The 13,283-nt window shown below is 46.0% G+C and overlaps 2 protein-coding genes across 5 annotated transcripts in view; both read left to right on the forward strand.

Annotated features, from left to right (window-relative positions):
* Positions 1-1,111: 1,111 nt before the first annotated feature.
* Positions 1,112-11,390, forward strand: klhl26 (kelch-like family member 26). Of its 2 annotated transcripts, XM_073068449.1 has the most exons (3): positions 1,151-1,209; positions 3,059-3,241; positions 9,142-11,390. In XM_073068449.1, exons 1-3 carry the CDS (start codon positions 1,163-1,165, stop codon positions 10,721-10,723), a joined length of 1,812 nt encoding a protein of 603 aa, XP_072924550.1. In that variant the 5' UTR covers positions 1,151-1,162; the 3' UTR covers positions 10,724-11,390. The 2 variants fall into 2 exon arrangements, with proteins under 2 accessions (XP_072924551.1, XP_072924550.1); XM_073068450.1 differs by lacking the exon at positions 3,059-3,241 and having other exon boundaries at positions 1,112-1,209.
* Positions 11,391-12,191: 801 nt separating this feature from the next.
* LOC140739849 (CREB-regulated transcription coactivator 1-like) overlaps positions 12,192-13,283 on the forward strand; it is a 59,886-nt gene continuing 58,794 nt past the window's right edge. For all 3 annotated transcript variants that reach the window (XM_073068446.1, XM_073068448.1, XM_073068447.1), the window contains exon 1: positions 12,192-12,357. In XM_073068446.1, coding sequence (XP_072924547.1) covers positions 12,232-12,357 — 126 coding nt within the window. In that variant the 5' untranslated portion in view covers positions 12,192-12,231. The remainder of the gene's footprint in view (positions 12,358-13,283) is intronic.

Here is a 13,283-nt window from a genome sequence, read left to right on the forward strand (position 1 = left end):
ATTACAAACTCTGATGAAAGAACATTTATCTGAAACATTAGGCCCTTTTCCCCTACGATTCTTGATCAGCCTGCTCTGTACTTACAGAACTTTTTGTCCTATTTTTATCATCTTAAGTGTTTCTAACTAGCCATCACTGATAGGGGACAAGGAAGATTCAGAGCTGTTTCTACTTACAGGGACAAAATTGCCACACTCTCAATAACGGAGAGAGTACAGGGGTGGGGAGAATGTGGAATTCACTGTCACATGATATGGTTACAACAAATAGCAGAAATGCCTCAAAGAAGAAGTTGTGTATAGAAAGAGGGAGGGAGCCTTAGATGGTTTGGTGTTGAGATGAAATGGGGAAGAATGGGAGGGAGGCAGAAACAACAGCACAGAGCCAATGGGTTCAATAACCTGTTTGTAGTTTAATTCATTAACATGTGTGTTGCCTTCAACTATGGAAGAGATTCAAGATGTTCAAGGTTTTCTTGAAGAAATGCAACGTCCCTACTGGCTCCTGGGAACCTTTGGCCATTAAACTACTTAAAGTGGAGGAGAAGCGTTCAGCATGGCAACTGCAAGACCACGCATCAAAAAGCAGGTAAAGGCCTTCTGTAAAGCAGTGAAAGGAGCACGCCACCTCAAAACCACCTACCCTATAGACCTGTTTGAGGAAATGTCTGCAGTTCCCACATTGGTTTTTATCAGTTACCACAACTCCCTCAAAATCAGGGAATAACCAAATAACGAAAATCAAAAGTGAACAGCTGGATATTGAAGTAAAAGCATTGTGTTGGAAACACTCAGTAGGTCAGTCAGCATGCAAGGAACGGGGAGAGTTAATCCCTTAGGACAAAAATCAGGACTGAAAAAAAATCACCCTAGATCCCGAGGAACTGCCCAAGAATTCCTCTAACTTTAGCTGTAAGAAATACTATTTAGGGTAATGCCACACCATTTGTACCAGTCTACTCATCAGCCTTTCAGTGACCCACTGGTGCAGAATGCTTCTCCGACTGGACATAGTCCCGCCCCTTTGCCTCCGCTCGGCCCCGCCCCATTCCCTTTGTCCCGCCCCCATCCCAGTATGGCCACGCCCTACGTAGTAGAGCCCGAATGAGGCCACGCCCTGCGCCGCCGCCGCCCCTCTCCCACCCCCACCCTGCCGAGTAAGATGGCTGAGTCCGGCAGCGGCGAGTCCCCAGCCGTGCGGCGAAACAGGTAAAGGCAAGCCTGAGGCTTCAGCCCGTCACAGGCCCTAGGAGCAATCAACGGTTTGCGGACAGGTTGCGGAGCGTCGGGAGGCTGATATCTAGACGGCGGCCCGAGCAAAGGGAGAAACGGCGCCGATTCCATCCTCACCTGCGCCGCCTCACACAACAGCGCCGGTGGACCGCTCACCTCACCTAACCCGTCATCCCAATCCCATCACCTAACCCGTACACCTCTCCCCATCACGCCACCCCTCACCCTCCCTGTCACCTCACCCCTCCCCTCCCCATCACTTCCCCTCACCCTCCCTATCACCTCCCCCTCCCCCTCCCTATCACCTCCCCCTCCTGCATCATCTCACCCCTCCTGCTCCGCATCACCTCCCCCTCCCATCACCTCAACACTCCCCCTCCCCATCACCTAACCCCTCCCACTCCCCATCACCACCTCCTCCTCATCACACCCCTCCCCATCACCTCACCTCTCCCCATCACCTCACCTCTCCCTCTCCCCACCCCTCCCCTCTCCCCACCCCTCCCCCTCCCCATCTCCCCACCCCTCCCCCTCCCCATCACCTAACCCCTCCCACTCCCATCACCTCCTCCTCCTCCTCCTCCTCACCTCTCCCCTCCCCATCACCTCACCTCTCCCTCTCCCCATTACCTTACCCCTCTTTTCCCCACTCATTGTTTTATGGCTCCACCACTGCATCACCCCATTCTTTGCCATCCCTGTCCCCATCACCCTACTTCATTCTTCTGTCAACCCACTGCACTTCCCTGTCAGTTTGTTCCACTACCCATCATCCCACTCCACCTCCCCACCACCTCACTCGCTCTAATCACTCACTCACTCCAGCTAATCTGATTCATCCCCCCACCACCACCTCTTGCAACCCTGCTGTCAGCCCGTACCTTATTTCACCACCACCTGCCTGCCTCCAGCATGACCCCCACCTCACCCGCACCACTCTAAAGACACAAACTTGTCTATGACTGCCTCTAGGTTAGCGCTCTCCTTCCCCTTCAACCCAATGCAGAGGGCACCTCTGACCTCTGTGCTTGCAACTCCTTGCTCCCCACCCTACCCCACGTAAATAACTGAAGTTAACATGCAAACATGGTGTATGTTTGCCTTCATTGCAAGTATGAAAGTTGTCTTATTTAAAGGGTCCCTGTGAGACCACATCTGGAATATTGGGTCTTTTGGCCACCTTATCTGGAAAATGAGATGCTCATGAGAGAGGATGTGCTGGAAAGACTCACCCTACTGTTTCTCAAGATGCAAATCGATTGTGTGGAGCGAGTGTGCAAATTATGCCTCCATTCTTTAGAATTTGAAAGATACAAAAGTCTTAGAAGACTCAACATGATAGATGAGGAGATGCTATCCTTTGAATAAGGAGTATAGCACCACGGGTCGCAGTCTCGAATAATCAGGATTGAAATGAAGAGAAATTTCTTTATTGAGACGGTGTTAAATCTTTGGAATTCTCTATCCTGCAGTAACAGGTTATTGGTTGGATTGGAAACTGAGAATTGACAGATTTCTGGAAATGGAAGGAGTAGGTCAGGAAAATGATGTTGATGCTGAAGAGGAGCCTTTCTCTAGTTGAAAAGCGAAATGGGCTACTCCTAGTTCTTATTATTTTGTTCATCCCATTCATCTCTACCTCTTCACTCTTCTTCCTCATGCCCAACTTCTCCATTTCTCAGTCCTACCCCCCCACTTCCCCTAGAATCACCTCAGGGTGAGGTGCAGTGGATTTAAGAAGATTCCAGGCCCTAGTTGGAGTGGGAAGGTGAGGATTGGCCTTGCTCACTGATGCTCTGCCTCCTTGCTCTCTTTGTCCCCACAGCATAGTTGCGAAGAGATGTGCCCTGCGTCACACCTTCTCAGCCCCAGGGCACAGTGCCAACCTCCTGCAGGGCCTGTCGGCACTCCGAGCCCATGAGCAGCTCCTGGACGTGGTGCTAATGGTGAATGCGGTGATATTTCGGGTACACCGCGCAGTGTTGGCCGCCTGCAGTGACTATTTCCGGTGAGTTCCCTGCATCACTTCAGCTTGCTGTGTGTTAACCAGGGAATCGGTGCTGAACAGGCTCTGTAGAGCTGGCAGGGTCCCAGCCCCCTGGAGGGAACCTATTCCTTGTTGCAGATGTGTGAAAGTGGGGTTCCATTCCTCATTCTGTGGTTGGGAGGACAGGGAGAAGGGCTGACATCCTGTCCCTCATTCTATGAGAGTTAGAGGAAGAAGGGTACGGCACTGTCCCTCATTCCATGGGAAGAAGAAGGGAGGGGTGGGATTCATGGAGTGAGGTGAAGAAGGGTTAGGTAGGACTCATTCTGGGATGAACAAATGTGATCTCAGCCTTCATCGATGCAGAAAGCAGGATGGCTGGGATTCCATCTCTCTCTCTCTTGGGGAGTGTAAGGTGATGAAGAGATTGGTGGTAGGTTGTGGGTTGCCCCATCCGTCATTCTGGAGTGAGTTGGGGAAGGATGTCACCCTTTCCTTCATTCTAATGAGTCTCATTTCATACCACATTCTGTTTGTAGGGGTGAGGGATGAAGTCCCATTTCATTTTATTTTATGGTGGGGGAGATTGGTATTGGTGCTAGGAGTTGGTGATTGAGAGTCAACTTGTCCTTTATTCTTAAGGTGTAATAGTTGGAGGTGCCACATCCTTCATTCTGAGTTGGGGTGGGCTCTAGGTGTATCTCTTAAGGCAGAGGTTGCCAACCTAGTGTCCATGGATCCCTCGATTAATGTTAGGGGGCCCATGGCATAAATTAATGTTGGGAACCCCTGCCTTAAGGAGAGACTGTTGTTCGTTACGTGAGGTTGGTCAGTGGTTTCCCAGTGTTTTACACAGCAGTGGACCCTTTTGCTTAAAGATTTTTTTCTGCAGGTCAGGCTTGTAAGTCCAAGATTATGGCCCCTGATTCTAGATCCTCTAGTCTCTCAGCATCAACTCTGAAACCACATGCATTTACCCATTTAATTGGAAGCTGGTCTGGGATTTCAAATGTGGAGATCCCAAACTTACTGATAGATTTGGTGTTCCCAATATGTACAACTCCACAAGGAGTTCAGTAGTCAAAACCAGTTTTGCTGAGATTTCCCAGCATTTATTGTAGTAATTATATAGCTCCATCTACATCAATGAAGATGTAAAGTAGAAGCAATGTGGGAGTTCCATTTTGAATTATTTCAGTATAATATTTTAAATTATTTCTACTTATAAAACAGAGATATTTAAAAAGTATTGATGGTCACAGCTTTGCTGACCATCAGAGGTATCAGGATGTTGTCAGAGACCCTGTAAATATGCAGCCTGCTACGATAGAGTCTGGATGCTTCATGTCAATGAAACAATTCCTCTGCTCTTGGACCTGATAAATGTGGCCACATGGAGACCATGGGACACTGCAGCAAGATTCAGTTGTGTATGTTTTGATGAGATCCCCTCATTCCTCCTAACTGTAGTTCTCCTGCTGAATGTCTCCTGTGGTTCCATGATCTGAGTCATTGAGAATGAGGATCTGGTCCACCCAGTGTTATTCCTACTGTGAAAGAGAGGTCACAGAGATGGTGAGGTACTCTTCAAGTTGAAAGATGGATTCGCATTTATATTGCAGTTTTCTCTGGCCAGCGTAGCATTTACATCCATTGAAGTGTCTGAAGAACAATTAATGTAAGAAGTGTTTTAACAGTTAGTGAACTGCAAGCTTCCACCAATCACAGTGGCCAAATGATTTTAAAAAATATATTGGTTGGAGGACTGGAATTAAGCTGGAACGCTAAGAAATCTCTGGAGTGATCTTTGAAACCATGGTTTCCTCAGGCTGTGAAAAGTTGTTGCTGCGTTGTGAAGATGTTGTATATTGCAGCTACAAAGTGTATGCTGATGAGATTTAGAAAGGATGTCAATCATGTAAGCTGTTGCCTTGCATCTTGAACTTATTTCCTCCCTGTGAATACTTGTCAGACGTCCATATGTTAGAATATAGAAACAGGCCATCTCATCCTGCATCAGGTATTATTTCCCCTCTTTGTGATTATATAGCTCCATCTACATTTACCTTCAGTATCACTCCAGTTCCCAATCTCCTCCTTGACCCATGCCATACTCGAATCTCGAATGTTAACTGAGTTTTTGTTTCAACTTCTTACTTCATAGCAAAACCCACAGCCTTGATTTCTTTGTTGTTTTAAGTTCTTTGCATTTAACTTTATGGTCCTGGCTCTTTGATCTACATCAGGCATTCCCAGCTTTTATCCGAGGGGTGTGTGGACACCAGGTTCGGAACCTCTGATCTAGATCTTTGACTGCAAAGACAGTTGTGACTCTTGTTATTCAATTCATTCAGGCATTTTGGATAGAAGCTCCAGGAAGGGTTTGTGTTGATGTGGATGGGCATGGGTTATATGTAGTGGATGGACAATATATTGCAAAGTGGTGGTGGAGAGCAATCAATAGTATAATCATTTTGGATTTTTCTTCTGTTAGTTAACCTAAAGGAGCCCAGCAAATTATGTTTATGTGACACCTTTAATGTTGCAGAATTATTTTCAAATAATAGAGATACCTTGGTTTGCGCTCTCATTTTTTTGAATGCATTCTTAAATGTAGGTGGCTGTGATGCTTTGTATCCCACCTATTTAATGGTTTCTTTATACTGCTGGGATTCAGGGCAGTTCAGGATGGACAATAAATGTTGGTAATGCCAGGCATATCCACATCCTGTGAATAACTGGTGCAAGAGGTGTGAGATAAGCAGAGTTAGTGGATCAGCTCCCACGTCATAGTGAAGGCTGCCAAATAAAAGTTCAATGTACATTTATTAACTAAATTAGTCTATGTCACCATATACTACCCCGAGATTCATTTTCTCACAGGCATTCACAATAGAACAGAAAAATACAATGGAATCAACAAAACAAAACTGCACACAAAGACCGACAAACAACAAAGTGCAAAATAAGTTAAATTGCAAATTTTAAAAATGTAGAAAAATAATACTGAGAACATGAGTTGTAGACTCCTTGAGAGTGAGTCTGTAGGTTGTGGAATCAGTTCAGAGTTGAGGTGAGTGAAGTTATCCATGCTGTGATGGTTGAAGGGTAGTAACTGTCCTTGAACTTAATGGTGTGGGCTTGTAATCAGTTGAAAGAGAAACATCTATGCCCCCACTGAACTTGATTTTAAAAGGATCTTCTTGTCAAATGTAACTGCCAAATTGTCCTGTTGCTTTCCTTGTTATATTTTAACATCACGGACTTGGATGTAGGGAACAGTACTTAAACATTTGTTGATAATACAAATTTTGGCAATGAGGTAAACAGTGAATCATTCAATATAAACTGGCATGAATGGGAACTAAGTCGACAAGCGAATCTTCTGAGCTACGGTACTGACTCTTCTGTGATTCATTGGATGAAACTAAATTACAAAGTACCAGTGCTTTGCAAATATGTTCTTTCTGACAAGACTTCAACGTGAAATCCCAGTGAGCATTAAAATGATCACAATACCAGGCATTCAGACCCCAATTCTGATCTTGCTCACAGTTGATAACAGGTCTCATCTACTTCCTGCTGTGTTCCACCAGCATTTTGTGTGTGTTGTTTGAATTTCCAACATCTGCAGATTTCCTCGTGTTTGCTCATCTACTTCCTTGTCAGTCTGGGTGTAATATCACTTACTGACCTCAAATCTCATTCTTACATATCCAATGACATGAGTTAAACAGGAAGACACATTGGGCTGCTCTATTAAGTTGCAATCCCTTTAATGGTTGCTAAATTTACTTGGTAAGCGAAGAGGTTTTCTGAGAGCAAGCAGGTTACTCTACTTTGGATAGTTGCATAATGATATTTACACAGTAGCCACTTCATTACTTCATAATGAGCAGTATGTACACCTGCTCATTAATGCAAATATCTAATCAGCCAATCATGTGGTAGCAAATCAGTGACTAAAAATATGTAGACATGGTGAAGAGGTTCAGTTGTTGTTCAGACCAAACGTCAGATTGGGGTAGAAATATGATCTATAAACACAGGTTTTGGAAATCTGGAGCAACACACACAAAATGTTGAGAGGGTCTCGGCCCGAATCAATTCCATAGATGCTGCCCAACCTGCTGAGCTCCACTAGCATGTTGTGTGTGTTGCTACAGAAATGTGATCTAAGTGACTTTGACCATGGAATGATTGTTGGTGCCTGAGGGGGTGGTTTGAGTAGCTCAGAAACTCAAAAGAAAATTCAGCAAGTGGCAGTTTTTTGGACTACAACGACCTTGTTAATCAGAGGCCATGAGACAATGGCCAGACTGATTCAAGCTGACAGGAAGGCGACAGTAACTCAAATAACTATGTGTTGCAACAGTGGTGTGCAGAAGAGCATCTCTGAACGCACAATACGTCAAACCTTGTAATGGGTGGGCCACAGCAGCAGAAAGCCACTAAGACACACTTAGTTGGTCACATTAGCTACAAGAGGTACCTAATAAGGTGGTCATTGAGGGTATGCTTTGGAAGAGAGTTCTCCAGATATGTTTCAACAAAAGAATATGAGTTGAGGCAAGAAGTACAGGTATTGATTACTGTAAGCAATGTTTCCAGAGGAAATTTAGTGCTTGCATCCCAGTTTAAGCTGAGGCCATGGAAGGAATCTGCCTGATTCAGCTCCTTTTCCTTCCCAGCAATTGGCATTAAGCCTTTGTGCTGTCTGGCGCGGGTGGGAAAGTGTAGGAGGAATAAAAATAAACTAATGATGGATGGCATTAAAATGAAAAGCAATGTAGATCCAACATAAAATAATTAAAACAAAATTCCTCAAAGATTAAATTTTTTGAGAATTGGGCATAAATACGTAGAGCACAAATTGTGTTCTTTAAACCAATAGAAGAGAATGATGAAGGTTATGTCTATTATATATTGATTTTTCAGAGGCATTTGAATAAGTACAACAGAGGCAACTTACTTCAAAAATAGAAACACGTATGTCGGGGGGCAGTGGTAGAGGCTATTGGAAAGGAGATGGTGAATGGTAGGAAATTTTAATCACCTGTGATTGGTCTTAAATTTTTATGTTCAAATTGCTTTGGTTTGAAGATAGGGAGTTTAGTTTGTTAACTGATGGCAAAGTGCTAAAATGGGATACAGGCATATTTCAACACAACAGTGGTTGCTAATGCTTTAACAGCCAGAGTTCTTGAACCATCTGATACAAGTTGAGAGCTTTAAGTATAATTAAGTAAAAGGAAAGCTTATCTCAGTAATGAGAAAACTACAAGATTATTGTAAAAGCCCACCATCAAGGAAGAAAATTTACCATCCATACCCAGGATGCTTGATTGGGACACCAGACTGACTAATGCGGGTGTTAGAATTGCCCATGACATCCACATCCTATGAATGAACTAAAAATAAAGGCCTAATAAAATGGACTGAAGGTACATTTTAATATCAGAAACTGTGAAGTTAAGCACTTCAGGAAAATAATTTGGATAGGCAGAGACAACATAAAGCAGAGGAAAGAGACAGTTTTGGTCATTGTTGAACATGAAAGTGCTAGCTGATAAGGAAATTAAGAAAGGATGCTAGGCTTCATAAATAGGTTTAAGTAGAAAAAGAGTGAAGCCAAACCAAAATGTTACAAATTGCTGGAGAAAATCAACTTTCAGGTTTAAGAGGTTTACTAGGATGGTTCTAGGGATGAGTTTCCACAGTCAAATGGAGGGATTTGAGAAACTGATTGTTCTTGGAGCAGGAAAGATTTGGGAGAGATTTGTGATGTTCTGAATTGAATTGTTATATAAAAATGAGGCAGTTGATTTATTCACAGCAAACTCTACATTGAGTAAAGTGTTAATGTCATGATCATCCATCTGCTATGTGTTTGGTTCATTTTTGGATCTGTTTCTTCCCAGGGCGATGTTCACAGGGGGAATGCGGGAAATGGGCCAGGATGTCATTGAGTTGAAAGGGGTGTCTGCCAGGGGTCTGAGACACATCATTGATTTTGCATACAGTGCTGAGGTGACATTGGACCTTGACTGCGTACAAGATGTGCTTGGAGCGGCTGTCTTCCTGCAGATCACGCCTGTGGTTGAATTGTGTGAGCAGTTCCTAAAGTCAGCCATGAGCGTGGAGACTTGCCTCAACATTGGCCAGATGGCCACCACTTTCAGCCTCACCTCCCTGAAAGAGTCCGTGGATGCCTTTACCTTTGCTCATTTCTTACAAATTGCAGAGGAGGAGGATTTCCTGCACCTTCCCCTCGAGCGCCTTGTCTTCTTCCTGAAAAGCAACAAGCTGAAGAACTGCAGTGAAGTAGACCTATTCCGCGCTGCCATCAGGTGGTTGCAGTACGATGAGACGCGACAAGCTAATGCCAGCCTGGTCCTCTGCCACATCCGCTTCCCTTTGATGAAGTCCACTGAGCTGGTGGATAGCGTCCAGACACAAAACTTAATGCTGGACGATCCCATGTGTCGTCAGTACTTGTTGGAAGCCTTTAACTACCAAATTCTGCCATTCCGACAACATGAGATGCAGTGCAGTCGAACTATGATCCGCTCAGATACCCTCTCCCTTGTTGCCTTCGGCGGCACTCCCTACACTGACAACAACAGGACAGTCAGCCGCAAAGTCTTTGTTCTTGCAGATGGGAATGCCCGTCAGTTCACGGAGTGGCCCGAGATGGAGATAGGCTGCAGCCACGCCTGTGTAGCTGTCTTGGACAATTTTGTGTACGTGGTGGGAGGTCAGCACTTGCAGTACCGCAGCGGCGAAGGGGCAGTCAGCTGCTGTTTCCGCTATGACCCGCATCTCAGTCATTGGCTGCGCATTTGTGCCATGCAGGAGGCTCGCATTCAGTTCCAGCTGGATGTGCTGCAAGGGATGCTGTTCGCCACTGGGGGGCGTAACCTTTCCGGGAGCCTCTCCACAGTAGAGTGTTATTCCCCACGACGCAACGAATGGACCAATGTATGTTGCTTGAAACGGCGGACATGGGGACATGCAGGCACATCCAGTGGGGGCAAGCTCTACATCTCTGGAGGGTATGGTATCACCATTGAAGACAAGAAATCTGTTCACTGTTATAGTCCTGAAACAGATCTCTGGGAACAAAAGACTTCAATGAATGAGCCGCGGGTGCTTCACTCAATGGTCGGGGCAAATGGGAGGATCTATGCTTTGGGTGGCCGGATGGACCATGTTGACCACTGCTTTGATGTCCTGGCTGTTGAGTATTACATCCCTGAGAATGACCAGTGGACCAGTGTCAGTCCAATGAGGACAGGCCAGTCTGAAGCAGGTTGCTGTGTATTACATAGAAAGATCTATGTGGTGGGAGGTTATAATTGGCACTTAAACAACGTGACCAGTGTTGTGCAGGTTTATAACATTGGAACAGACGAGTGGGAGAGGGACCTGCATTTCCCCGAATCTTTAGCAGGGATTGCCTGTGCTCCTGTTGTCTTTCCACAGCTTTCGGCACAGAGATAGTGATGGTAATGCTCCTGGATAGATTAAGAAGCTGGAATGGGGACTGGGAAGAGAGCCCGATGGATCTGTTGACATCACCACACCTGTTTGTCCAAAATTGTAAACAATCAGTTCAAAGCCAGTTTTATCCAGGAATTTTCACTGATCAGCCACCTAACCACTTTGCAACCAGAGCCTTTGATTAATTTTGGGGATGAAAAGACAGCTGACTACTAAGTTGGCCTTCACTACTTTGTACCATGCATAGGCTCACCACTTCCACGGTGCTCCATTCATTGTAGTAAGTTCCCTTTTAGCTCCAAGAAGCCATTGTATCTGGAAGGATTTAAATGCAGCCTGTGAATGGGCAGCCAAGCAAATCAAATTGCAGCCCTTGTTGCCTTGTGTGTCTCACTGTAGCTTGCGTTGCCCAACGACTCTTGCATGTCAACTCGTGTGGCTCTCCCCCCCCCCCCTCAGTCAAATTGATTTTTAAATCACTGAATGATGAAGTTTTGATACAAGTCTCTTAAAACCATCTAATGCAAAGAAAAGCAAATGGGAATTCTTCAGAAATCTGGAACCCATTCATGGAATTCTGCTGCAACTGGGACCATTTTCCATCAATCAATCAAACTGTGTGAATATGACATCTGGAAATAAAGTGTGGAATCTATGTTGAAATGCATTGAATGTTGAACACTAATATATTTGGTAATTACTTGTGTCTGGAAACTAAATACTGTTCTGCCACTAATTTAAACTATCTATGTAAAATGTAATATTACACTTGAGGTATGAGCTGCTGCTACCTGAGTATTCCAATTCCCAGAGCTAACCCTAATCGCTCAGACTGGATCCTTGTCAGTACTCCATATTCCTTGTCAACTCTGGGCTAGTGGGGTCTAGGCTCAGGGAAGATGGATGGGACCATGAGCAAGGAATAAAATGGAGATTAGCTTGAAAGTACGGGGTTGGAAGAGAGGAAATTTGAGGGTGCAGGAAATGGAGAGTGTGCATAGAGAAGGGAATTAGGAAGACGAGTGAGGCTTGGGAATGAAGAGAGAGCAGGGGCTGGAGCATGGATGGGGACGGGAGTGTGTTGATTGTCAGTGTAAGAGCTGGATGAGGGGTAACACACAAAAGTACTAGAGGAATTCAGCGGACAGCACTGGAGGGAAATGGACGGTTCGGGTCGAGCCTTTTATCTGGAATGTCGGAGGGTTGCAACCCGAAATGCTAACTGTCCACTTCCGTCCTCAGAGACTGTCTGACCCGACGAGTTCCTCCAGCTCCTTTGTGCGTTGCTCCAGATTTGAAGCGTCTGCGATCTCCCGTGAGGAACACGCTTGCCTGGGTGATGGGGAGTGGGTTTAGTGGATGAGAAATGAGGGCTTTAGCTGGCGAGGGACAAACTTGGAGGAGGATGGGACGAGCGAAGCCTCCACTGGGTTCTTCCCGTGCGTGCTGACGCAAAGGTTGTTGCGTGCGTGCGTGGTGGCGTAGGATGAAGGAGGCGGTTGCGGAAAATGGCGGCGTCGAACAACCCGCGGAAATTCAGCGAGAAGATCGCTCTCCACACCCAGAAACAGGCGGAGGAGACGGCGGCCTTCGAGGAAGTGATGAAGGACCTGAGCATCACCCGGGCGGCCCGAGTGAGTCCGCACCTCTGGCTTGGGGGCCGCTCGCTGTCCACGGGAGGCTGCAGCTGGGGGTGGGATGCGGCAGCCCCCGGACCTCAGGCCGTGGAAAGGGGCCGGCTCTGCCTGAACTTCCACAGCAGCCGAGTGTCCACGGGCTCTTGCGCGTAGTCACAGGACTCTTCCGGAGCCGGCGGGGACATTTGCAAGAGCGGCCGTTATCGGCCTCCAGACTGGGCCTATTTGCTTATTTGTATTCCTCTGTGAACCCGCCGACCCCAGACTGAACTACCAGATCTCATTCCGAACCTATCCCACGGCACACGCTGATTCTTCCCTAACCCACATTAACCCCATTCGGCTCAGTTAACACCCCGCCCCCACACGGCACTGTTGACTCAGAATGAACCTAGCTCTCACCGCTCTTTACCCCATGACCCTACACTGAACCTCTGAAATCTCCAGCCACGTAGAGACCCCACATCATTAGTCACTGAATGCCCTGACATACCGTACCGCCTGACACCCCTGTGCTCCACGTTAAACCCAACAATCCTACACTGACTCCCTGATCGCAGAGAACGCCCCGAACTCCCACAACATCACTTCGAGCCTCGTCACTAGCGCACAGTAAAAATTGCATGACTGCACACTGATCCATCTTGTAAAGCACTGTGAAATATTTTATCTAAATAAAGATACCACATAAGTGCAAGAAGTTCACCCCCACAACCCACCAACCTGAGACATAAGAATCAATATTTGTTCAGGGGTATCAGTACCAAACCAATTTACCCCACTCGCTGCGCACCTTTGACGCCCCCCATCACTTTTTGGAATAATTTTCTCATCATATCCTAGCAGCTGTTAATTCTTTTTAGTGAAATTTTTAAAGATTTAATGTTCGGAAGCTAATTGTGCATTTGGCTTATATTTGAATT

This window comes from Hemitrygon akajei, chromosome 16 (genome assembly GCF_048418815.1).
Source record: "Hemitrygon akajei chromosome 16, sHemAka1.3, whole genome shotgun sequence".
Classification (NCBI taxonomy): domain Eukaryota; kingdom Metazoa; phylum Chordata; class Chondrichthyes; order Myliobatiformes; family Dasyatidae; genus Hemitrygon; species Hemitrygon akajei.